The 25,668-nt window shown below is 42.7% G+C and overlaps 1 protein-coding gene across 11 annotated transcripts in view; it reads right to left on the bottom strand.

The window, feature by feature from the left end:
• Window positions 1-23,035: 23,035 nt before the first annotated feature.
• The window catches only part of Tiam1 (TIAM Rac1 associated GEF 1), a 366,772-nt gene continuing 364,139 nt past the window's right edge, over window positions 23,036-25,668 (bottom strand). For all 11 annotated transcript variants that reach the window (XM_071615093.1, XM_071615094.1, XM_071615092.1 and 8 more), the window contains one exon: window positions 23,036-25,465. In XM_071615093.1, the coding sequence (XP_071471194.1) occupies window positions 24,996-25,465 (470 nt within the window). In that variant the 3' untranslated portion in view covers window positions 23,036-24,995. The remainder of the gene's footprint in view (window positions 25,466-25,668) is intronic.

Here is a 25,668-nt window from a genome sequence, read left to right as displayed (position 1 = left end):
TTTGATGTCGTCCTGTTGTCTATTTTCTTCTGAAGCCTATTTTATTTATGTCATATAAGAATCCAAAGATTTGTTCCTATGTTCTCATCTAAGAGATTTTGGTTATACTTCCTATATTTAGGTCATTGGTTCATTTGAATTAATTTTTTTTAGGATGTAAGGAAGGGGCCTAACATTATTCACTTATATGTAGAAATACAATTGTTGAAAAAGCTATTCTTTCCCCTGTTGGGGGGACCTGTCACTCTTGCCAACTATCAGCCAACCGTGGATGTGTGAGCTTCTCAATTCTATTCCACTGATTTAGATGTCTGCCCTTGAATCAGTACCACACTGTACTTACCATAGCTTTGTATTAAGCTTTGAAATCAGCAAGTGAGAGTTCTCCAACTTTATCCTTCTTTTGTCAGATTGCCTTGGTCATTTGGGACCCTTTGCAATTCTATATGAACTGTGGAGTCGCTTTTCCATTTCTGAAAATAAAACTGTTGGAGAAACTGCCTGTCAACAACTAAACTGGAAAGATCTTTGGAGATACCCAGCACCCCATGTGACCTGTGGTCCAGCATCAGAACAGCAGCAGCAGCAGCTCAAGTAAAACCCCGCCGTGATGCCCATCAAGAAGATGTTCCCCAGCAGCTCAATGGACAGGTCGGACACCATGGGGCCTGCCAGATGGGCGGAACTCCCATGGCCCACTATGACACACCCTGGCCAAGGCTGGCCTCAGTGGCTTCTGTGTGCTTCCCAAGGGCACTAGCCTTGTAGGGTAGAGCCCTGAAGGGCAGCCTGGAAGACTGTGTGTCTGTGGACAGTGGAAGTCCTGGCATTAGTGTGGCTCACAGTCAGCCATGTGAATCCCACTGATCTCCCATGTGCAAGCAGACACCAGGAGTGCTGCAGCAAGAGCCCCAAGTTCATTGTCACCCAAGAGTGGGGCAGGGTGCTAAATGGCCTCTTCAGCTTATTATTACTGGAAAATGATTCCCTACGTTCTCTCTACATACATACATAGTGAATGTGTGAATGTGTGAATCTACATACACACAAAAACACGTATGTATATGTCTGAAGGTATGTGTATATATATTTATGCATCTATATACATGCTAAATTGGGGCTTACACACATGCTAAATGTATATAGTATCTCCTTTCTCTTTTTATAAAACAGATTTACCTCAGATCCATGCCACCCAATATCTCCTGCTGAGTTATTTGATGGGATTTGCAGAGGCTTCTCTGGGAGAACTTAGAGGCCTCACAGTAACTGCAAATGAAGCAATATACCACTCACCTGCAGAAGAACAAAAAGTCTCCCACTGTTTCCAAGGCCGAGACCTTCCAGAACAGTCTGCCCCTGAAGAGCAGGCAGTACCTCAAGGAGGATGGAAACCCTTCAGACAAAACCTGTCCACTACAGACACCCTTCCCTTCCACCTGGAGGCCCAAGGCCAACCATACATGCCCCCCCCCCAAAGGCACAGGAGGAAGTTCACAAGAAGATCCCTGACTACAGCTGCCCTGAGTTTATACATAGGACCAGGGGAGAGTGAGACCCTAAACCCCATCGTAGCACAGTATTCTGTGTGGTTGAGAAAAAGGAAAAAAAATAACACTACAGTGGTAGAAAATACTTCAAATCCTAGAAAGGCTATAGGAGTAAATCTGTGGCAATGAGAAAGACAGACAGACAGACATGTATGTACATGTACACACACACACACACACACACACACAGGGCAAGTTTTCAGATACTTCTAAGTTTTCTGGAAAACCTAGTGACTATATATTATAGACTAGGAAGGTTGGTTCCGTATCCTAGTTAATCAGAGAACCCATCCTGCCCAAGACAGAATGTCCTAGTGATGACATTATCCCTGCCCTGGAAATGAAACACCTGTCCCATTTGCATATTCAATCACCTGTCATGTTCCTGATGAATATCCATGGAGCCCAGAGCAGAGCTCCACTCTTGATTTACAAGATTGCAGAGTCTTTGCTAAAATAATAATAATAATAATACTTAGAATAATATCACTGGTAAGGAGGTCACCCAAACTGACACAAGCAAAGATGTGTTGACCCTCAAAGTGGTCCCAGAGGAAGGGGATTATATTCCTAAAGAGATTAATTTTACTCAAAATCCTTATTACAGCTCCTCTCAGAATGGATTTCTCTCTCTCTCTCTCTCTCTCTCTCTCTCTCTCTCACACACACACACACACACACACACACACACACACTCATTCCCATTTGGCCAACCTTATTTGGGGGTGAAAAGCAATAGTATATTACCTACCTGTTTGTGGCTTCCTACATCAGCTTCATGCCTTACATGTGAGACTCTGTCCCCAACCAGAGCCGTTCCCAGCAGGTCTTCAGCACCCACACCCCGAACTTCATGCCATCTCACCAGCTCAATCTACCTGGGCCTTAACTCTACACCAAAGGAACTGCTTTTGTAAACTGGAGTTTGAAAACCTGAAAAATGTAACCTCTTACATCTATCTGGGTCACCCTGGGTCATAACCCAAACACTTCACCGCTCTGGGGTTCGGCTGCTCCGCTGTAAATTCATAACCCAAACAGGAATCCCTCACCATCAACTAGGGTCCCCTCTCTCCTTATGTTCCTTCTGTTCTGTGTCTCTTGGCCTCACTTCCCAGAATGACCCCATGCTGATGAGCTCTGCCCTCAGCCCTCAGCATGTTGCTGACGTCCACAGTGACAGCTCCTGGCTCTGCCTTAGGACACTTGTCTGCCTTCTGGGAGCAAGAGGTATGAGAGAGGGCTAGAAAGGAAGTTGGCCAGATTCTACCCAGAGAAAGCAGGACAAGGCCCCCAAGGTGAAATGCTGTCTAAATACAAGGAGGATGTCCGTCCTTCGGGCAGTCACTGCTGGCAGATGTCCACTCCTGAAGGTGTTTTTGTTTTGTTTTGTTTTATCATGAAGCAAGAGGAAGTTCTGATAGTAAAGGATTCAGGATAGGTTTTAGAAGAGGAAGGACATAGAGAGACGATTGGTCCTCCAGTGGGGCAGTACCTCAGGAAGGCAATGCCATTTAAAGGGAAGAAACATGATAAGATAAAGTGCATATGGAAATGACAGGCACAGTTTTGGAAATATTGACTTAGAAGGGCTTGTAAGTCTATAGGTCAAGGAAGTTTCGAGATTCTCAGCCTCCATTAGTGGCAGCAACAATCACCTGATGGCTTTGTATATGGTACCGACCCCTCAACTGTGCTAATTATGTCAATCACCAGCTGATTCTCCATCCCAAAGCCTTTGTGGGCTGTCAACCTCCTGAGACTTGAGTTACCCTCTCTCGTCTCTGAAAACCGCCCCTCCCCCAGCCAAACTCCGCTTAATCTAATTAATAGGTGTGTGAGCCCTGGACAAACCCTTCACCGCTCTGGGGTTCTGCTGCTCCAGGCCAAGGACCTGAACAGACACTTCTCAGAGGAGGACATACAATCAATCAAGAAGTACATGAAAAAATGCTCACCATCTCTAGCAGTCAGAGAAATGCAAATCAAAACCACCCTAAGATACCATCTCACTCCAGTAAGATTGGCAGCCATTATGAAGTCAAACAACAACAAGTGCTGGCGAGGATGTGGGGAAAAGGGTACACTTGTACATTGCTGGTGGGACTGCAAATTGGTGCAGCCAATTTGGAAAGCAGTATGGAGATTTCTTGGAAAGCTGGGAATGGAACCACCATTTGACCCAGCTATTCCCCTTCTAGGTCTATTCCCTAAAGACCTAAAAAGAGCATACTACAGGGACACTGCTACATCGATGTTCATAGCAGCACAATTCACAATAGCAAGACTGTGGAACCAACCTAGATGCCCTTCAATAGATGAATGGATAAAAAAAAATGTGGCATTTATACACAATGGAGTATTACTCTGCATTAAAAAATGACAAAATCATAGAATTTGCAGGGAAATGGATGGCATTAGAGCAGATTATGCTAAGTGAATCTAGCCAATCCCTAAAAAACAAATGCCAAATGTCTTCTTTGATATAAGGAGAGTAACTAAGAACAGAGTAGGGAGGAAGAGCATGAGAAGAAGATTAACATTAAACAGGGATGAGAGGTGGGAGGGAAAGGGAGAGAGAAGGGAAATTGCATGGAAATGGAAGGAGACCCTCAGAGTTATACAAAAGTACATACAAGACGAAGTGAGGGGAAAGGGAAAAAAAAAACAAGGGGGAGAAATGAATTACAGTAGATGGGGTAGAGAGAGAAGAGGGGAGGGGAGGGGAGGGGAGGGAAGGGGGGGATAGTAGAGGATAGGAAAGGCAGCAGAATACAACAGACACTAGTATAGCAATATGTAAATCAGTGGATGTGTAACCGATGTGATTCTGCAATCTGTATACGGGGTAAAAATGGGAGTTCATAACCCACTTGAATCAAAGTGTGAAATATGATATGTCAAGAACTATGTAAAGTTTTGAACAACCAACAATAAAAATTTTTTTAAAAGAATATTAAACAAATTAAAAATAAAAAGAGAGGGATAACTTCAACTGTCCGTCCAAGTTCACTCTGGATCTGAATACCATGAGGCACCTTGTTGATGCATCGGGAGGGGGCGCCAGAGAGGCTTCTTCGCAACTTGAGCCCAAAGTCCCCCAAGGTACCGCTTGAGATGCTACTGAACTCTGTAAGGTGAAACATGATTTTGCACGTCCTCCTTAGACAAATCCGTGAGTCTCAAAAATCATTCAATAAACAGCACGTGCACCCAACCTTCTGTATCTTTGTGCTCCTTTTGCTTTATTAAGGGGAAAAACAAAAACACTGTTGCGTGCTCTTCACTGCTGGAGAGTCAGTGTTAACAGTTAAGTATGTATGGATTTTCAACGTATATTAGATCCAACCGGTGCATAACAATCAATTGGATGCTTTTAAATATTCTGATGTTCCCAGCCCAGGACAGGGCAGAGCAAGGGGCCTCAGCTCTCCCTTCAGCTTAGGACCAACAAAGGACCGAATCCTGCTGCGGTCGGCCTGGGTCCGTCCTCAGTGCTGGACCTGGCAAACCCACAGTCTAGATGTAGCCTGAGGTTCAACCCTGCACTGTAGGATTCTGCAGGCCCCTTTTTAAGCTTGAGATCGTGCGGCAGGCATCCAGCAGGGGGCAGTAGGGTACACATAGTACCTTCAAAGCTTTGTGCAAACAGCTTTCCTGGTGGTGGTTAATGAAGAGCTTGCTCTGCTCCCTTTTTTGCCGGGATAAACCTAAGAAGGAAACGCCATTCGAGCTTAACAGGCTAGCAATTCCGCTTTTTTTCTTTTATTTTCTTTTTAAAAGAAGCAGAGTCGTCGTCTTGATGTTAGTAATTATAACCAATTGGTGAATTTTCTGGCTTGGAAATGGGCAAGGTTTGCCAACCTGTCCTCCGTGTGGGGTCTAACCCTGCTGGTTATCACTTAACAGAAAAGCTGTTATTTGTTCTGTGAGCCTTGTTTTCTCGCCTCTAATGTGCCAATTTATCTCAAAGGATTTGTACAGACCAGATGAATAATGCATAAAAAGGTGTTTTGAAGTGTGTAAAGTGGCTGGAAATGCCAGCTGTAATTATTTTAAAAAGGTGAGGTTCACATCACAGTGTCTTATTTATAATAGCCCAATATGTAAATGATCCAAATGTCCGAAGTTGTCGAATACAAGCTGAGACTCATTTTGTCAGCAAGTATTTTAGGGCCTTGTGGTGTGGTCTACTCAAAGGAATTCTTCATGAACACTAAAAGGTACAGAAAGTATCATATGCTAAAAGATGCATTACAGGAAGATTTTTAATGCAGGGGTATTATATGTGATGTGGGATAAATAAAATAAGACAGACCACAGTATGATATAGGAATTGATTCCATTTAAATATGCAGAGATTTAGATCTGTGCATAAATTAGATATACATATGCACCTAAAAATGGGGAGGGGAATGTCAAAATGCTAGCAATGGTTTGGGGTAAACTCAATCGAATGAATGGGGACACCTTCTGTGATCTGCAGGCTGAAGAATACCAATGGGACCATTAAGTGGTTCCCTCCACTTTAATTTATTACTAACATATATTAATGTAAATGAGTTGTATGAATTTGAATTTATGTTAATTTAGGAATTTTTTAAAAGAACAAAAAATAATTCAAGTGAAAGTACTTCAAGAAATGTAGGTATTTTAGGAAATTCACACCCTTGAAAAAATCTCACTGTGCATTTTGCATTCCCATTTCTATTTCAAATATTCTTCTTTTTAGGACTGGAAAAAAAGTCTTTTCCCCTGCCCATCCTAGGTTCTCTGCAGTAAGGCCCTTTTTTAAAACAGACAACAAAAGGCAGGTTAACAAGAGAAAAACAGGCATTTATGGACTCCATTTTCCATGACAGGGAGCCTTCGTAGGGAAATGAAGACCTGAAGAGTCAGTTAAGAGTTGAGTGGAGAGTGGAAAGTCGTGGGAAAACATGACGGACGCGGGACATAAGCTAAGTGTGGTCCACCACGGGAAAGGGCAGGGCCTGCTCCTTCAGTTCCTCTGGGCATCCCTCTGACGTGGGGATAAGAATCTCCTTTCTTTGGCTACAGGGAGGGAACCTCTCACAAAGCATCTTGTAAACTGCTTCAAGGGAGAAAGAAAAGGTCAGAGTCCTAACTCACCTGCTGTTTCCCAGATTCATTCAGCTTAAAGTGCTCAAGAGGCCAAGGCTCCACATGGAATAGTGTATTCTGAACCCTGTCACCTTCTCAGGAAGTGCTTGTACAAGGGAGATACAGTGGATCTCAGTGAACAGGAGCAATATAGGACGAGTGACTATAGGGGGCATTTTGTGCATTGGGTACTGCTGGATTCTGAGTGTCTTAAGGAAGGAACTATACTTACCAATATCGTGTCCTGCATCTTATAATAGATGTTCTATATAATAGATGTTCAATAAAAGTTAGTCATAGGAATTTTCAAAATACTAGGATAAATTAGATCCAACTAGAGACTAGAGAAGGAGAAAAGATTAATTTTCATGTCAATGCATTGATATCAACCTAGAGTTGGAATGTTTCTGGCAGACTGGAATCACCTGGAACATTTTAAGTAAACTGCTGCTCTGACCCAGCCCTCAGAGATATGATTTTCTTGGTTTTAGGTGGGTCTTGGCATCAGTATATTTTCAAAATCACTTGGATCTTCATGGAACTCGAGTGAGGTTCCTAATGATGTTGTTCTTTTTTTGTCACCTGAAGGACCCACCAGAGACTTGGAATCCACATCAACCAGAGCACGTCTGGATGCACATGAAACTGTCCTGAGCTTCCTTGCAGGAGAGGTCTCAGCTCTTTTAGAGTCGAAGGAACCCCTGAGTGAGTTGTCCCATTAAGTACCATAGAAAACAGCAAAAATAAGGCCTTCCCCTGGCTGAGTCCCTGCACTGTGTCCCGCTGCCAGTTCCGTCCCCCAAAAGACCCAGGAACTCATCCCATGGGTCCCTTCCCTCTATCTCTGCCTTATCCCAAGTCTAGCTATTGGTTGCTAGCAGCAGAGATGCTGAGAAAATAACCTAGGGAACCATTTCTCACGTTACCACTCTCCCAGAAAATAAGCACAAACAGGCATTTGTGTGTAGGTGTGTGCTTGAAATTTCTATGAGGAATCAGGAAATAAAAATAACAAATATGAACAGTACAAACTATCTCTTGAAATGTCAATCTTAAACCCTTGTCTGAGTTTGATTTGGGCTTTTCCATCAATCCCAACCTTTTTTCCTAGACTATTTGTGACTCCATCTGAAATAATCCTGGGACTTCTCTCTAGGTCTTACCCTGGGAAGGGGCACTTTTCTGCACCCTAAACAGGTCGAACTCTTTGACCTTAACCAGCTACCAGGACCAATGGGAAACCCTACACACACACACACCCATACCCCCTAGCTTTTTTTAGAACTGAGTTCCTATAACATTCAGTCTTCATCTAACAAAGTTCTTTGGAATGTGTTCTCCTAAGATTTCTCATGTGGCTTGAGAGCTACCTCTAGATCTTGCAGTGGTTGTTCTAATTCTTCTAGAAGTCTCCAGGGGGTCCCTCACCCAGGAAATCCTCTTCCAAGTTCTCCAGTTGGTCACTAAGATTTAAAAGCTCAGCATCTTAACCCATTTTCTACAGTTTGAACGTGCCCCCTCCAATGTCATGTTGAAAATTAATCTTCCTGTGATGGTAAGGGTGGCGGGAGGGCTACGGGGGAAGTGATTTGAGTCATGGAAGCTCCACCCTGGCAAATAGATTGGTGGCCTATACAATGGTGGGAGGTAACTAGCTTAGGCCATCTTGCTCTTCACCATGTGCATGAGGTAGCATTGAAGAAGTAAGCAATAGACAGAAAGGAGACATAAGGAAGGACGAGGAAAAACGATTTTAATTCATTCTGCATAGTTTCCCAGACCTGTCACTACTAAGCCTGTCTCTTTTCCCAGCCTGTTACTCCAAATTCCTAGGAAATCTGTAAATCTACCTGAGTACTGTTAATCCTCCCCTCTCAATAAATAGATTAAGCAAAGAGAAATATGATAGCTTGAGGAACTTGTAATATAGAGGACTTTCCAGTACTATCTATTGATCTGATAATGAAGACCAGGTCAACCTAAAGATTCTGAGATTGACCAGACCACCAATCTGTCTTGAGATCACTGGCCAATATCACTTCTACATGCCTTACCATACCCATGCCTGACCAAGTTTCCTTTAAAAGAAGAGCTGGGAACCTCCAAAACTCTCTCACTCTTGAGAGGACCCACATCCTCCCTGAATGTGTAGTCCTTGCTCTATCCATAAAGGTATCTCTCCCTTGAGATTGCCACCCTTGCGTCCTCCCATGAATGTGAAACTCTCCTACATAAACCCCTGTCTAGACCTCTAACTGACACATGCCAAGATTCTTTTCCATCACACAATCCAAGAACGCTGCTTGTCCTGAATAAAGTTCCCCCTTCTCTCTAGGAACTCGTTGGACCTTTCTTTGGAGACAGGTCTCCCTATGTCATGAGGACACAGTGCTCACTCCTTCTTCTGTGCAAAGATACTACCAGAAAGTCCTCACCAGGCACCAAAGACTCATGTCAGCTTCCAAAACTGTGAGAATTAAATTTCTCTAGGTTTTTAATTACCTAATCTCAGGTATTTTATAGGAGCACGAATAGACTAAGATGATTTTATAGTTTGGATGTTGAATGTCACCAATGGCCCTTGTATTTAAGGATTGGTCCCTGAGGGTGGTGCTGAAGATCTGTAGGAGGTAGGGCCTAGGGAGAGAGGTCCTTAGGTCATGGTGGGCATGCATTCTAAATGGATTGTGGGACCAATCTTATTCTATTTCCTTCCACCCTCTCCTCTCTCTCTTTTCCCTTTCCCCTTTCCTCCTCCCTCCCTTCCTCCCTCCCTCCATCTGCTTCCCAGCTCATAATGTGAGTGTGGGAGTGCTTTATGCCTACATATGCTTCTGCCATCCATGATTTGCCACCCTCGCCAGACACCCAAACAGATGGAACCACCTGATCTTGGACTGGACCCTCCGACCCATGGATATACCTCTCTTTACTTCATAAGTTAATGACCTCAGATATTCTGTTATAATGACAGAAATCTGGTGAAGATAGACACCATATCTTCTCACTATCACAGAATCTCCATGAGGATGATAACTATCTTGACACCCCAGACACAAAGAACAGTGCCTGGTGCCTCACACACAGAGTACACTCAGTAAGTGTTTGTTGAGTAAGTGATGGAGGTTTCCTAAGCAAGCAGCAGGAATTCTTTTCCATCACACATGCCAAGAACCCCATTGGTCAGAGTTAAGTTTCTCCTTTGTTACTTTATAGCCTAGATGACAGGTGCCATTCCTTCAGCTGGACAGCCTGTTTTAAGATCCATTATCCAATGGATACACAAAATTGGGGTTACTCAGGAAATACAATCCAGCAAGAGAAAAGAGCATAGTATTAGGATATACAAATGATGTCACTGACTGGGGAGGAGCATAAGAAGCCAGCCACAAAGAGAACATACTATCTGGTATTTATGTGAGGGAGACACTACAGACACAGGAAATGCTCTGAAAACACAGAGGTTATTCTTCTGTAAGGGAAATGTGTATCTACAAAGGAAATCTACCAGGAAGAGGATGACTAAACCCCAAGGGACTTACCGATGGAGGTGACTCTGACCCAAATCTGCACAACAAACTCCAGAGCCTCTTTCCCTTGTTTTAGCTGAAGGTTCAACATAAGCCAGAGTTCTAAGTCACTTCTTTGCAACTTACTTATTTCTCTAGATAGCTCCTGTTTTAGTCAGCTTCGTGTCACTGGGACCAAAAGAATTGATAAGAACAACTTAGAGGAGGAAAAGTTTATTATTTGGCTCATGGTTTCAGAGGTTCAATCCATGGTGGGCTGACTCCATAGCTCTTTGAGGCAGAACACCATTAGCAGAAGGCTGAGATGGAGGAAAGCCACTCAGGACATGAAAACCAGGAAGCGGAGAACATGCTCTGCTCACCAGGAAAAAAGCATAAACCCCAAAGTCGTGCCCCAGTGATCCAGCTCTTCCAATCACACTGCAGCTGCCTATGGTTACCACCCAGTTAGTTCATATCAGTGGATTCACCACGGATTAGGTTACAACTTTTATAATCTAATGATTCCACCTGTGCATTGTCTTACAGATGAGTTTTGGGAGACAGCACATACCAATCCATTACAGCTCCCAAATAGATATGAGACATAAATGTTAATAAACTTCTGCTTGTTTTTCTCTTGTTAACCTGTATTTTCTTTCAGGAGTCCCAGCTCAAAGCTGAGAAGGGCAGAGGTAAAACTGTATTTTCCTTCCCTACGTCGCATGGTACTCATTATGTAGCACACTTTGCTTGCCTCAATTTTAAAAGTCATTTAAAAAGGCTCCTCTCCCTCTTTTGAGATTCTTCCTAGGTCCTTACCTCTCATCAAGCTCACAGTTAATTAATAAAACTTTTTTTTTTTTTTTACTTTAAGGTCTAACTGAACTTGCCTAAGGCCTGGACACACCATGACGTAAATTCCTTATCTTAAATTGTCTTCTGGAAAAGCCACCTAGGTCTTTGACTAATAATTTAGTTTGGAATCAATTTTTCAAGAACAGACAAGAGCAGGAATAAGGGACCTTTGGAAACCTTAGGAAAAACATCAAGATGCCTGTCAGACTTGCTGGCTGCTATGGAATTAATGACCACCCTGGCACCCACCCACCTATGACTAAAATATTACTTCCCCCAAGGCCCTATTAAGCTCAGCACCTGCAACTGATGTGGAAGGGAACTTTGGGGTGAGAGCCCCCACCTTCCAGCTTGCTGGCTTCTTGTCAATCAAGCTCTTTCTTCTCCTGGAGCCGATGGCCTCATCAGTCATCAACAGAACTGAACTTTTCATGGTTACACAGACAATGACTTGAGACAGTTGGGAGCCACCATGGTGGGACAATGAATTGGACCCCTGGATGCAATAAAGGATGACCCTTGGTAGCAGTCCCTGTTGCTTCTCCACCCTTTGCTCTTTTCCAAACACCAGGGCGGAACCTGATCAAACTGCAGAAGTAGAATGTTTGCACAAGATAAATTTTGTTACCAGTGAAGCAAACTTAATAAACCTTCTAGCTTCCCTTGTTACTAGTCAACTGAAAAATCACTCCTTTTGGAGGTCACACAGCTGGGCCACATATTATTCATTTCCCACTAGCTTCAGAGTAGATGATGTCATGGGTTATGGTGATAATGATTGCCCAGGTGACTTTTCAGGGACTTGAAGTCTGCTTTTGCTGAAACCAGTGACTGTTCACCTGGGCCAAGTGTCTGATACATGACAGGGTGGGGGTCTCTGTCTTCGTATTGTCTGTCACCTTTACTGCCTTGACTTTGGGGTCAGGTTCCACCTGGCTCTGTTTGTAGACCTGTTGACTGCCCATCGAAGCTGCTGGGTTTTCTCCTACCGGGCCTTTGGGCATTTTTCACCAGCTATAGTGGCCCAAGCCCCCAGAGTCCCTCAGCCCTAAGACGAGGCCCAGAGCCAGTCATGAGGATGTTTGCCCAGGATGACGGTGTCAGCTGCAAGAGCAACTCAGCAGGACAAGTTGATGGTGACCGCTCTGTGGGCCAAGTCTTGTGTAAGGAGAAACATCTTTTGGATTGTGCCCCTGGTCAGTGGACATTACCAGGTCCTAGCCCACACCAGCAGATCAAGAAAATTTACTCTTCCTTTGTTCTGGTCCCTCGCTCCATGCTGCCTCCCCCATGAAGCCCAGTGAAAGCCCTGTCTGCCTGTTCACGCTCACTTGACTTGATATCGTTGTCACCGTCACAAAGTCAGAAATTCCTATCTCTGATGTCCCCTTGGCCTTCTCCAGCTTGAGAGGCCAGCTCTCCTCTCCCTTCCCCGAGGGAATTTCGTTTTGCTATGTCAAAATTTCTTGAAGATGAACATCTGCCCAGGTAGAGTAGGACCAGTTCCTGGTAGAAGCATTACCTTTTGTTTGTTTTTAAATTGTCAATAGACCTTTATTTATTTAAATGTGGTGCTAAGAATTGAACCCAGTGCCTCACACATGCTAGGCAAGCGCTCTGCCACTGAGCCACAAAACAACTCCAGCCTGCATTTCTGTTTTTAACTTATGAAAATGGGATCTGCTGAATGGCAGTGGCAGCCTGCAATCCCACTCTCAGGATTAGTGAGATTGCTAGACTGTACATCTGAGACCTAAGACGTTACCTTAGACTGTTCATAAGACAGCTCTTCATGAATTAAACCTTGACCAAATTTTCTGGGTTACTGGAAAGCAAATGAGCAAAATAAAATGATGAATGAAGAGTGGCAGAAGATGCCAGATGGAAACATGCCATACTGGCCTGTGGGTTAACTTGACTATGGTCATGGAAAAGAGGCTGGTAGGAGAAAACCCTCTGACAACCCTCTATTTACCTATGGGCAGGTGTCCCCCCTCAGCTCTCTACCAGGAAGAGCCAGCTTTAGACCCTCATCTGCCTGGCAGTGGCCCAGAGAAATCTACATGACAAACACTACTAACCAGCCTTCAAGTACCATTGGCTTCTCATTTATTTGCCTTCCTCTACCTTACCTCCCCTGGAGATTCAAAGTTCTTTTTTTTTTTTGGTCTTGTTACTTCTCTAACCATGTGTATTACTCATTGTCCAAGACACTATCCATCTTACCAAAGTTCCAGGCCACCTCTTTGGGAGGTATTCTTTTCCTGAGTTTTCTCCCATGTTAATTTGAAATACACGTCTTAATAAATTTGTTTGTTTTTTCTCTTGTTAATCTGCCTTTTGTTACAGGGGTCTCAGCTAAGAACTCAAAAGGATAGAGGAAAAAAATTATTTTTCATCCCATATACAGTTGATTAAAATTTTAAAAACTCACAGAGCATTTTTAAAAGAATTTCAAGAACTATCAACTGCTGGAGTATTTGGGGGTAGGGAATGATGAGAAGGAAAGTATTAAATCTATGTGGAATTCTCAAGTGAGCTTCTAGTAAAAAAAATGAGGCAATAATGTAATTTTCATTAAGACAAATTGCATGTGTCCCAGACAAGTTTTAGTGAGGAAAAGAATGAAAAATCAGTTGATGGAATTCTATGTGTATTTGTGATGTAGATTTCTTATTGTGTAAAAAGTTTTATGAGTGATATGAAATTCAAGCAAAAAGAAAATTATTAATTTTTTTATATCTTAGCTAAGACAGTGGAATGGATTTTTTTTTAATTTCAAAATTGAGATGCTTCAGATTTGGCCACCAGAACATGAATTATTTAGTAATATTGCACGTGACATAGCACACATCTACAAGCTGCTAGTCTGATCCAAGCTTTTACATTTGTTTTAGAAATAAAGTGTGAAAAATAAATGCACTTTGAAGGTGGTCTTTCCATTTTTTAAGTTCTACATAAAAACTTTTAATCACTTATATCTCTGTTAAATCTAGATAGACTTTTATATATTTAACAGGGTGAGGTAGAACTCTTAAAAAAAAAAGAAAGAATATAAATCCCTAACAATAACAAAGGCATTTTCCAGATGTTCTCTATAAATGCCAATTTTCATTCGATTGGTCAAAACCAGAGCTAGAAGATACACACATGGCACCATCCCATAATCTCACACTGAAAGGCTGAGGTGCCAGTGAGCATAAGACCTGCTGTTCCCTGGTCTTGGGTTGGGGGGAGGAAGAGGGGCATAAGGAGCAGGTGGGGACCACCTATTGAGTCATGTGATGAAGTGGGCATTATTTCCCCTGTTTCGAAAAGATGCAGAAAGAAATGAAAAGGGTCTTGGTGCTTTTCCCAGGTTCACATATCTATAGGTGAAAATTTCAGGGTTCAATTTGTGCATGGGTGGGGGAGGGGAGTTCCACGCCAAAGCTCATTTGCTTCTTCTTCATCAGTCTCCTTAATTCTGAGTGGGGAGAGGAGAGTGAGAGACTGCCCTCAAAAAATAACCCCACCTTCTCAAGCAATAGTTTCCAAATTTATTTCTTCATCTTTTTTTTTCTTTTCTGCTACTAGGATTGAACACAGGGGTGCTGTGCCACTGAGCTACATCCCCAGCTCTTTTTATTTTTAATTTTGACAGCATCTCAACAAATGGCTCAGACCTGCTGCAAACTTGTGGTCCTCTTATCTCAGTCTTTCAAATCACTGGGATTGCAGGCATAAGCCACCATTCCTGGCTGCCAGGTTTTTTTTTTTTCTCAGAAAATCCCTAAAATAATTGTGAAAATGTGTACCCTCTCATTTACATCTGAACGCCAACATAAATGTTTCCATCATAACACCAGGCACAGAGGCACATGCCTGTAGTCCAAGGTACTCAGAAGGCTGATGAAGGAGGATTACTCAAGCCCACAAGTCCAAGACCAGCTTGGGCTACACAGCAAGACCCCGAATCAAATAAATAAAAAAATAATAATAAGTTAAAAATTTTTTTTCACCATAAATTTAAATAGTTTAAAAGGATATCCTTTCTGGCTATGGTAGATGTAGTAACAGTCCTGAGTGGACCCACATCCTGGGGCCTCTTTTTCCCAACATGACTTTGGATTGAGACTCGGGACATGTTTTATCTAACAGAATATTAGCAAATGTGAGTCAGGAAAAGGCCTGAAGTCGCTTGTGTACTAACTTACCTGTGGATTTTTGGAACCCTAAGGGCCACCATACAAAGAGGCTGGTGGTAACCTACTGGTGGAAGAGAAATCACATGAACAGAGATGAACTGAGGCTCTCCGACCAGCCTGCTACTCACATGAGTGTGAGGTAGAGCATGGGAAACCATCCAGCCCCAGCTGAGCTGAACTACCACCCAGTCATGTCCTGAAGAACTGCCCAGCTGACCCACAGAGCACCATGAACATCACCTATGCTGGCTGCTGCTAGCCACCAAGTTTTAGAGTGGTTTGTTGCATAGCCACTGGCACACACTGTAAAAATCTGACTTTTTTTTTTCTTTTTTGCAAAATTGGGGAAATATGGTGTTCTAAAGTAAAAACCATTATGTCACTTTCAGTGTCTACAACTAACCTAAATATCATAGTGATATTTTTTCCTGAAGTCCTGGGGATCAAACCAAAGCCTTAATACATGCTGTGCTAGTGCTCTGCCACTGAACAATCTCTCCATATACCCAGCCCAGTACCATACAGTTTGATAACCATTATCCATTTAAAAAATATCAAAGAACTAAAAAATATATATATATTTAACTCATTTTCTGAACCCCCATTACCCTATAATACTGCTTTATAACAAAAAATATGTTATCTCTCATCCTGCACAAAACTCAGCTCAAAGTGGATCAAGGACCCAGGCATTAGACCAGAGACTCTGCACCTACTAGAAGAAACGGTAGACCCAGCTCTCCATTATGTCAGCTTAGGAGCCAACCTTTTCAACAAGACTCCTAAGGCGTAAGAGGTAAAATCAAGAATCAGTAAATGGTATCAAACTAAAAAGCTTCTTCACAGCAAAGTGAATAATCAAGAACATGAAGAAAGAGCCTACATCATGGGAGAAATGGAATATTATTCAGCCATAAAGAAAAATTAAATTATGGCATTTGCTGATAAATGGGTGGAACTGGAGACTATCATGCTAGTGAAATAAGCCAAACTCCAAAAAACCAAAGGCCAAATGTTCCCTCTGATAGGTGGATGCCAACACCCAATAAAGGGGGGGATATGGGAAGAATAGAAGTTCATTTGATTAGACAAGGGGAATGAGGGAAGGGAGAGGGGAATAGGAAAGACAGTAAAATGAATTGGACATCATTTTCTATGTTCATATATGAATACATGACCAGTGATACTCCATATCATGTACAACCACAAGAATGGAATACTAAATTATACTCCATGTATGTATACTATTTCGAAATATACCCTACTGTCATGTATATATAAAAAGAAAAAAAAATTTAGAGAGAGAGAGAGAGAATTTTTTAATATTTATTTTTTAGTTTTCTGTGGACACAACATCTTTATTTTTTATTTTTATGTGGTGCTGAGGATCAAATCCAGTGCCTCGTGCATACCAGGCGAGCGTGCTACTGCTTGAGCCACATCCCCAGCCCAAGAAAAAATTTTTTAAAAGAAAAAAAATGAGAAAAAAAATCATAAATTAATCCAAATTTATGTAAAAAAAAAAAGTTGTGACATTTCCTATGACCACAAAGCTACAATAATTTTAAAAAATCATTTCTGGATTAAGCTTCCATTACAATTATTATTGATACATAATTGATCATATAAAAATATGTTTTGAAAATATTAAATACATAAAGTAAAATTTCACTGGAAATAATAATGAAATGGGTAGGGCTTTTCATTTTCAATTACCTTATGTTTCCATGAAATAATATAACTAGAGTTCAACACCAATTCTACTTTGATTTTTCTGTTTTATAAATATAAGCACAGAGAAACCTTGTTTGGAGACTATTGGGAATAAAAGGAGCTTTATTATTGCAGTTTTATGACGTGCCACCCAATTACTTGCCATCTTGAATTATAATGCCCAAATCCAGAGATATCTATCATCTGCCATGGTTTGAAGGCATCCTCCAAAAATTCATAATTGGGAACTTAATCCACAAATTCGTATGTTCTTGGGATTTGGAGGTGCAACCTCTGGGAGGTAATTAGAATTGGATGTGGTTATGAGAGTGGGGCCTCCAAGATGGCACGAGTGGCTTTTATGAGAAGAGCAAGAACAATCTGAACTTGACCACTCACTCTGCCGCCTCACCATGTGATGTCCTCCACCATGTTGTGAGGCAAGAAGACTCTCACCAGACGCTGGGCAGGTACTGGTGCCAAGTATTGGGCTTCCCACTCTTCAGAACCATGAGTTAAAAAACAAAAAAAACTTCTATTTATAAAGTGTCAGGGGTTTTACTATAGCAACAGAAATCAGACTGAAACATCATCTATAGTTATTTTAAATGTTGCACCACTCCACCTGACAATATGAGTAGGTCTTCCTTCAAATTGATCGAAAGCAAATAATTAGAATCTACCTGTCTTGCAAAGGGGCCAGCTCCCTGGTCAGCTGTGGGAGGCCAACCTTACACGTGACTGAGTTACACTCCCCAGCTGGGTGCTGAGGCGCTCAGTCGCAGAAATGTGGCACCCTTCTTGGGTGCGAGGGTCCGTGTCTCGTGCATGGGTGTGTCTTGCTACAGCCCCATGCGTGAAGCTACGCTCACCTGTTCCTTTGTAATATAACCCCTTGCCCTGTTTAGGATAGAATCTTCCATGGAAGTAACTTGTGTGTGTCCCCTTCTCTTACTGTGCCCTTGGGTGTGGCCTACCCAGGTGTCAGTCAACCTGCTGACAGTGGACATCATGAAGTTACTCAGCCGCCTGAAACCTGACCCCTTGCCTCATTTGAATAGCTTCACCTCAATAAAAGGGGTCAGCGCGGGCTCTCGCTCTCTCTTTCTGCGGACCCTTAAGGTCAGAGGAGCCGTCACAGCGACCCCAAACAAAAAGGTATTTGTGTCTCTTGTGGGGTTATTTCGTCCAGCCCAGTTAGCCCAGTTGAACTAGAGTGACCCCTGAGCCTTTTAGTCGTGAGAACAGAAACCCGGCAGTCAGCGTCATCACTGACTTTATCAATACACCATTTCTGTGTCCACTGGATGTCCCAGAGGTTCTCCCCTCGAGTACGATCTGAGATGGCTGAGAAGTCTCTTTCTCCCTCTATCAAGTGGGAGAAGGATGACAGTGAGAGCAGGAGGGAAGAGAGAGAAACTGTATCTCCATCACAAGCTCATTCCCCAGGAGAAGAACTTGAGGAAAGAACTTGTGTAACCCCAAGACTGGAAAGGTTGTTGAAAAATCCCCAAACCCCGGTTTTCTACCAAAAAAAAAAAAAGTATCTTTTTATAGAATGGTTTTTTGGTTTTGTTTTGTTTCTTGGTACTGAGGATTAAATATGAAATGGCTTTTAATAAAAGGCATCAAGATCTGCTTCAAGTTAACAAAACTTCTTCACAACCCCATCCATCCTTGATTTTCCATCCATTTCCTAAAATTTTTGGAGTCGTTACCATATTCCCATCTGCTTGAGTTTACAACTGACTTGTTAGTTTTATGGTCTGCTTGAGCCAAAACTGGGTCCTGGGACATCTCTTGTCCAACTATTGAGTCTTAAAATTTTTCTTTTTCTTTTTCTTTTGTTTTTATGGTGCCGAGGACTGAACCCAGGGCCTTGTGCGTGGGAGGCAAGCACTCTACCAACTGAGCTCTATCCCCAGCCCTTAAACTTTTTCTTTAAACATTTCTTTAAAAGAAAAAGGTCATTTTCTTCATTAGGTACATATGAACATGGGGAAGAGGAATAGATTGTCCAAGCATGTCTATAATAAAAAGTTTATGATTTTATCACTATCACAGAAAACACAAACTTCATTTAAATCCAGAGGCAAAACCAACAGCATTGTGGGGCCAGGGGTATTTAAGATCTTGGGAGATCTGAAGGGCAGAAAACAGTGACACTCAAACTCTTATCACTGCAAATACCCCGATACCCTATGAACTAATGGCCAAACAGTCCCCCGACACTTGGGTGGATGAAGGAGGGAAGGCAGAACAGGGAGGGTGCCCAGCTCTCCAAGCACATCCATCCTCATCTGGTGAGAAAGCCAGTGTCCCATGGCTAAGCCACCAGCACGTCTGTGACAACATGAAGAAACTGGACAGGAAGCAGAAGGCTGAGTGCTCACCAGAAGTTCAACAGAGATATGGCATCCTGCAATTTAGGAATGTGCATCAAAATCCTTAAAATGCACATAAATGCACCAGAAGCTGCCTCTTTAATTATACAGAAACGTTTGGATCAGCCCACAGAATAATGCAACATGGTGTCACCCAACTTTTTTCATAATAAAAGATCTAGAAACCTTAATATCTACTGGCAGAGAATTGGTCATGTGAATTATGGTGATCTATGACACATCCATTAAGATAGATGTGGCATAACTTAGAGTACACATAGTCTCTTTGTAATGTCCTGGGGAAATGCTCTTCACTTGTAACTCTGAAGGCAAAAATCAGGCTAATGAAATAAAACTATATGTGTTAATGAAACAGAATCAATTTTATGAGTACATGCATATGGACCCATGCGTACTCACACACACATCCATGTATATATTCAAGAAAACAATCAAGGACATGATAACAAAATGTTAATATCTTGATTGACAGGGATAGGGTTAAAATCAACTACCCATTAATGTCTACAGTGCAACATAATGATGCCAGGCAGAAACTTGGGCACAAAGCTAAGCACAACAGAACACATGACACTGTGTCTCAGTTGAAAGCACCAAACTCAAAATCCAAACTGTTCTTGAGAGCAGCTGAGGGAGCCCTAGATGACTTTCAAGAAAAGTGGCTCAGTGCTGAATGGGCATGTATAATCCCATATCACAAGACAACAGCAGAAGACACATGGCCCACAAGTTAGAAACTGCAGACCATGAGTCCAGCAGGGACACGAGGACCTAACTGATCACGTTGCACTGAGACGCAAACATGGATGGTGGTAGATGCTGGCCTAATGGAATAATGTAACTTATAGGCTGAATGTTGCTTATACTGTAGAAAGGATGGAATAGATCAGAATAAATTCCACTGTAGATGAATGAGGTTTACTATGCAATGCATTCTATGGGCTAAGAGTGGTGAGATGGGGACAGAGAGAACAGAAACAAAGTGGTCCCAGGGACATGTTTTGGGAGAGTTTCTATCACTGCTTGATTAACAGAAGACAGTAACAAGTCAACAGCTCCTACTGTGTTTGAAGCAGCCCTAAACAGTCATGATTTATATTTTGAATATAGATAGCACTGGATACACTGATGGTTCGACTTACATTTTTTTACTTTAAGATTGTGTGAAGATGATACGTATACAGTAGGAACCATACCTTTGCAGTTTGAATTTTGCTCTTTTCACAGTCTAGCTGTATGTGGTGTGACACTCTCAAGATGCCAGGTGGCAGCAGTGACCACGGTGCCGGCTCGAAGGGTGAATGAGCCACACCAGTGTGCCCTGATGCTGAGCTGGGGTGTCTGGAAGGATGAGTGAATTCAATGGAATTTTGACTTAGGATATTTTCAACTTAGCACGGATTAACCAGGATGTATCCCCACCTTATGCCAAAGAGGCTTCGTGCTCCTTCTCCTTTCTTCAAACATCCACTCACTTTAGAGAAGCCTCTGGGGTAGGCAATGCTGCCATCCTGGCCTCATACATTTTGCATGTAAGTAGCTAAATATTTTGAGTATTGATTTTTCTCCCTGTATTTTCACTTTTCCTTCCCTTCACCTGCTCAATATCCCCCCTTCTTCGAAGGCAACTGTGATATCCTGGAAGAGGCACATGCCAAAAAACGGAAATTGCTGTAAAGCCCTGGGAGGGATAAAAAGTCGGTTACAGGTGAAGAAGGCTTTTTTCCACTGTTCTTCCCCCTCCTTCCCCATATCCACCCTGCACAGAAAGGGCACATCCACTGGCTGGGGGTAGGGGCCGGAGAGGGCTGAGGGACTAAAGGGGCCAGAACTTGAGCAACAGCACAGGGAGCAGACAAAACACTGAGGATCTGAGTACAGAGATAACTCGGGGGCGCAGCTCAGAGTTGGGCAACTGGAAACACTGGAGAGCCCACCTCCAAAGAGGGACCCTGAGCGCAGGAGCATTGGCCATCGCTACAGTAGCCTTTGCAGACAAATGGACACCAAGACTGGAGGCAAGGACCTTACCCAATGCCCCAAACCCTGACAGCCAGGGAGAGTCAGGGGCAGTGAGGATGGTTTCTGCCAGGCAGGTGGGATACGTGACTGAAAAAGAAATTGTTAGAGGGGGAAAGGCCCTGGGATTGTTCGTCTGTACCTGACTTTGAGCACTCACTTTCTCTGCACAGGGCTACTCGGGAATGCAGCCCAAGCCACTAAATATCACTAACACCGGAGGACAAACTGTTGGGATGACTTTATCAGTAAGTGTTAAAGTGGCTTCAGTCAGTCCCAAGGAGGACGGAAAGAAATCTTTCTGTATCTTCAAATGAATGTATTGATGCACGGTGCCTATGAAAGTGTCGTGGCTCTAAATCACTGTTTAACGTCAAAACATGGGGAGGCCATCAAACTGATGTTTCTCAAATGAACATGCCTCTGAACTATCCAGTGATTTTCTTAGAACAAAACAGACATCATTACTTTATGTATATATGAGACTGTATGACCAATGTGATTCTATAATATGTACACTCAGAAAAATGAGAAATTATATCCCATCTATGTATGATATATCAAAGTATATAAGTGTATTCTACTGTCATGTATAACTAATTAAAACAAATAATTTCTTTTTAAAAATCCGGTTTGATTTTCATGTCTGTACTGAAGGCCCATTTTCTACTGTTCTCACAAGCTCTGGGGGGTTGATGCTGTGGTCCACAGACCTCCACAGGAACAGCAAGGAGCCACAGAGCAGAGCTCGGCAGGGTCAGGAAGGACTGTTCTAGATCACCTTACATAGGAAGGAGAAAACCTTCTTACCTGGAAGGCAGGTGTGAGTGGATACCTCGGACTAGGTAAGGTTTATAAGGGATTCCAGAGAAAGGTCAGGGGACTCTGACAGAAGAGAAAGCTGGCCAAATCATATTTAACATTGTGTGTGTGTGTGTGTGTGTGTGTGTGTGTGTGTGTGAGTCGATGAAAAATCCAGGCAGCAGGCCACCAGTGACAAACTGTGGAATGACCCACGAGTTCCCTCATCCAGTCCTGAGTTCTGCACACCACCCCAACACTTCCCCATGCACCCCTCCACCTGCTCCCTCCAGGATGGGGCAGGAGACCTGGAAAACAAATCAGTTCTACCAAACACCAACTGCTTCTTAAAAACTCTACTGAAGATGTAGACTTTTTTCTTGTCATTATTCCCTAAACATTATAGTATAAACAACTATCTGCATAGCATTTACATTGTATTAGGTATTATAAGTAATCCAGAGACGATATAAAGTATACAAAAGGACTTGGCTAGGTTATATGTAAATACTATTCTATTTACATGAAGATCCCTGAATTTAGGTACCCACAAGAGTCCTGGAACCAATCACTCTGCAGATACTGAAGGATGACTGTCATCCCACTATGGGTAATGGATGTATATTTTTGATATTTCCTATTCTCCAACCTTTTATACCAAGATGTCAAGGAACTATAGGGCTTTTTCCCTCTTTTTAAAAATTTTCTTTTCTGTTTTGGTTAGAACTTCAAGCCTTACCAAAACAGCTTCCCTTGATGATCATAAGAGGGACTTTTAATATAGATATTCCCAGAATTTTTTCCCCCAGGGACTCTTTCTAGTCCTATTTCTACTCATCTTCAAGCCCCAAAAAGGCACAGGACCACACTGGTACTTTTCAATATTTTTTATTGTTTGACAGGCATTTACAACGTTCCATTCATAGACCTAAAAACATAAAAATAGACCTTCTTTCAGCTTATAAAAGAAATATATAAGAACTTTTGACATCGACACGTCATGACCTTATGTACAAGAGACAATGGCACCCTCTCCAAGCACCAGACTCTCCAGTATTTTCCATGGACGCGCTGCAGGGGGACCAGTAAATTCAACTATTCGACGCCTCTGCTTCAGTTTTCCATCCAGACACAATCGAACCCGAGATGATATGGAACAATGCGGTGATACAAAGGGCATAGAAACCATTCTAAAGCTTTTTAAGAAAACCAGAAGATATAGCAAAAATTTAATAGAATAAAATTTTCAAAAGATCAAGCTCAGAGCCCTGGAAACCCGAAAGGGGGAGGGACGTAGGATGGGAGAGAGGGAAAAGCAAGCAGGGGCACGGAGCAAGATGTTCTGAACTCTCTATTGTCTGGAAATATAAAGTCATAACTGATTCTTATAAAATATAATTCCTAAAGCTACTATAAAATTCAGGTCTTTAAAGTACCTACTGATGTGTCAAACACCAAATAGATATTTTTTTTCCCCAAAAAGAAAGTTTTCATATTATTTAAACCCTTCTTAGGAAGTGGACATTGTGAAATGGGAAGAAGGAAAAAAAAAAAGCTATAAACCTTTTTTTTAAAAAAAAAATTTGAAAGTGCTAAAACTTGTTTTTGTTCTTCTATTTGGATATCTGTTTAGAATGTTAGATTTATCAGCATGTTTACCCTGTTTTGTTGGCATGAAGAACGTGTTAAATGCAAGAGATGTTTTTGAAGAGGTTGTTTGGTTCAGAGGTTTGGTTATGGGCTGTCAGGGAAGGGGCGGGTCATCTACGATGAAGATGCAGTTTTGATGGGAAAAACCAATCAATGATCACCATGGCAACCCCACGCGAAGGAGGCTCCCTCCCCTGCCATGTGCTACAGACGCACACACAGCTCATTCCCTGTCTTGTGTCACCCAGCCAAACTCCCATCTCAAATATAGACTCAAACATAAAAAAAAAAAAAAATCTTCTTAAAAAAGCAACATTTATCCTTACCATGAGCTTCTTCTTGGCTTTTCATATATAAATATAAAGTCACCATGCCTCACTCTCTGCAAAAGGTTATATGCTCATTTCTAGACTCAGAGTTACATCTAACACTGTAAAATTCTCATCTCTTTGTGCCCCTGCATCACAGGTTAAATACAAAAAAATAGTTTTTCTTCTTCTTTTTTCTCTCAAGTGATAAATTTGGATCTCTTTTACAAGAGTTTGGCATCTTTATAATTCTATGCAAAACTAGAGCTTCCAAACACCGACATAGAGTCAGACCAGCCATAGTTCAAAACAGGAGAAAAAAATAAAAGGCTCATCAAGACATAAATGAGACCACCCTCTCCTCACACATTCTTAAAGTACACTGATACCCTCAGACACGGAAGAGAGAGGGAGGGCGAATCCTGCAAGCTGTACAGATACTTCGTCTTGTTCCGTTGTGTGTTCGCAAGTGGTTTCCCCAGCTAGGACACTGGCTTCAGACAGGACGGGGTGTGTCATCTCTTTGTGTGCGCTATCCCTTAAATCAATCTGTCCTAGCTGCTGGGGGCGGGGGGATCTGCTTTCCAGTGCTATAGATTATTTCTTCTGATTCTGCAGGTCCTGATTAATTGAGAATAAATAAAAGCCCTTGGTGATATACAGAGGACAGGACTCCAGCTTGAACAATTCTTTCTGATGTTGTTAAGAATGACGAAGGCGGGTGGCTACATGGCTTCAGAACCGAGTCAGCTGCCGGAACCGTGTGTGCAAGAGTGCGACCTAAGGGGACATTCTCGAGGATGGGACAGGAGGGCGGGCAGAGTGGGGCGGTGGGAGAAGTATGTACACAAATCCTCTGGGGGACACGACACAGTCAGATCTCAGTGTTGAGTTTCCTGGAGGGGGCAAAGTCTTCACGCCTGACCCAAATGACTTCCTCACTGTTGCTCTCCAGACCTCCATTGATGCCCGACAGGGCGGTCTGCTTCCTGAGCTGGGTCATGCGGGACGCGTGACTATCCAGAGTTCTCCGGCCTCTTTCTCGCTGACTGATGGAGGCAGCCTGAAGCTGCTCCTGCAGGTCTCTGTCCACTGCGGTGCCCTTCACGGACTCGCAGAACTCGTCATCGTCACTGAGGATGTCTGTCTCCTTGATGTCATCTTGCTCCTCATACTGAGCAAGATCAAACTGTTCCTCTACCCATCGGTCAGTGTCCCCGCCACCGGGGGGTTGCTGGGACTCTTTCTCCGGGCTGCTGGCGGAGACGGCATCAGAATCAATGGTAAACCTGTTGCGGGCCAGTCGCCGCCTCCTCCTCCCAAGAGACTTGCTTGGGGCGGACACTGCGCACACACACAAAAACACAAAAATAAACCCCACACGCTTCACCATGAGATGGAAATCCAGAAAGCAAAGGAAAGGAACACAACAATGAGGTGATATGCACTTAGCACCTTGACAGTCTCTGGGGCTCAGGGTTTGGAGGCTAGAGGTCACCATCCATCTTGCTCAGATGTCTGGACTTAAGAGGGTGTTGTAGCAACTG

Source organism: Marmota flaviventris, chromosome 8 (assembly GCF_047511675.1).
Source record: "Marmota flaviventris isolate mMarFla1 chromosome 8, mMarFla1.hap1, whole genome shotgun sequence".
NCBI classification, from domain to species: Eukaryota; Metazoa; Chordata; class Mammalia; order Rodentia; family Sciuridae; genus Marmota; species Marmota flaviventris.
Note: the sequence above shows the minus strand (reverse complement) of the source record. Positions and strands in the feature narration are given on the sequence as shown.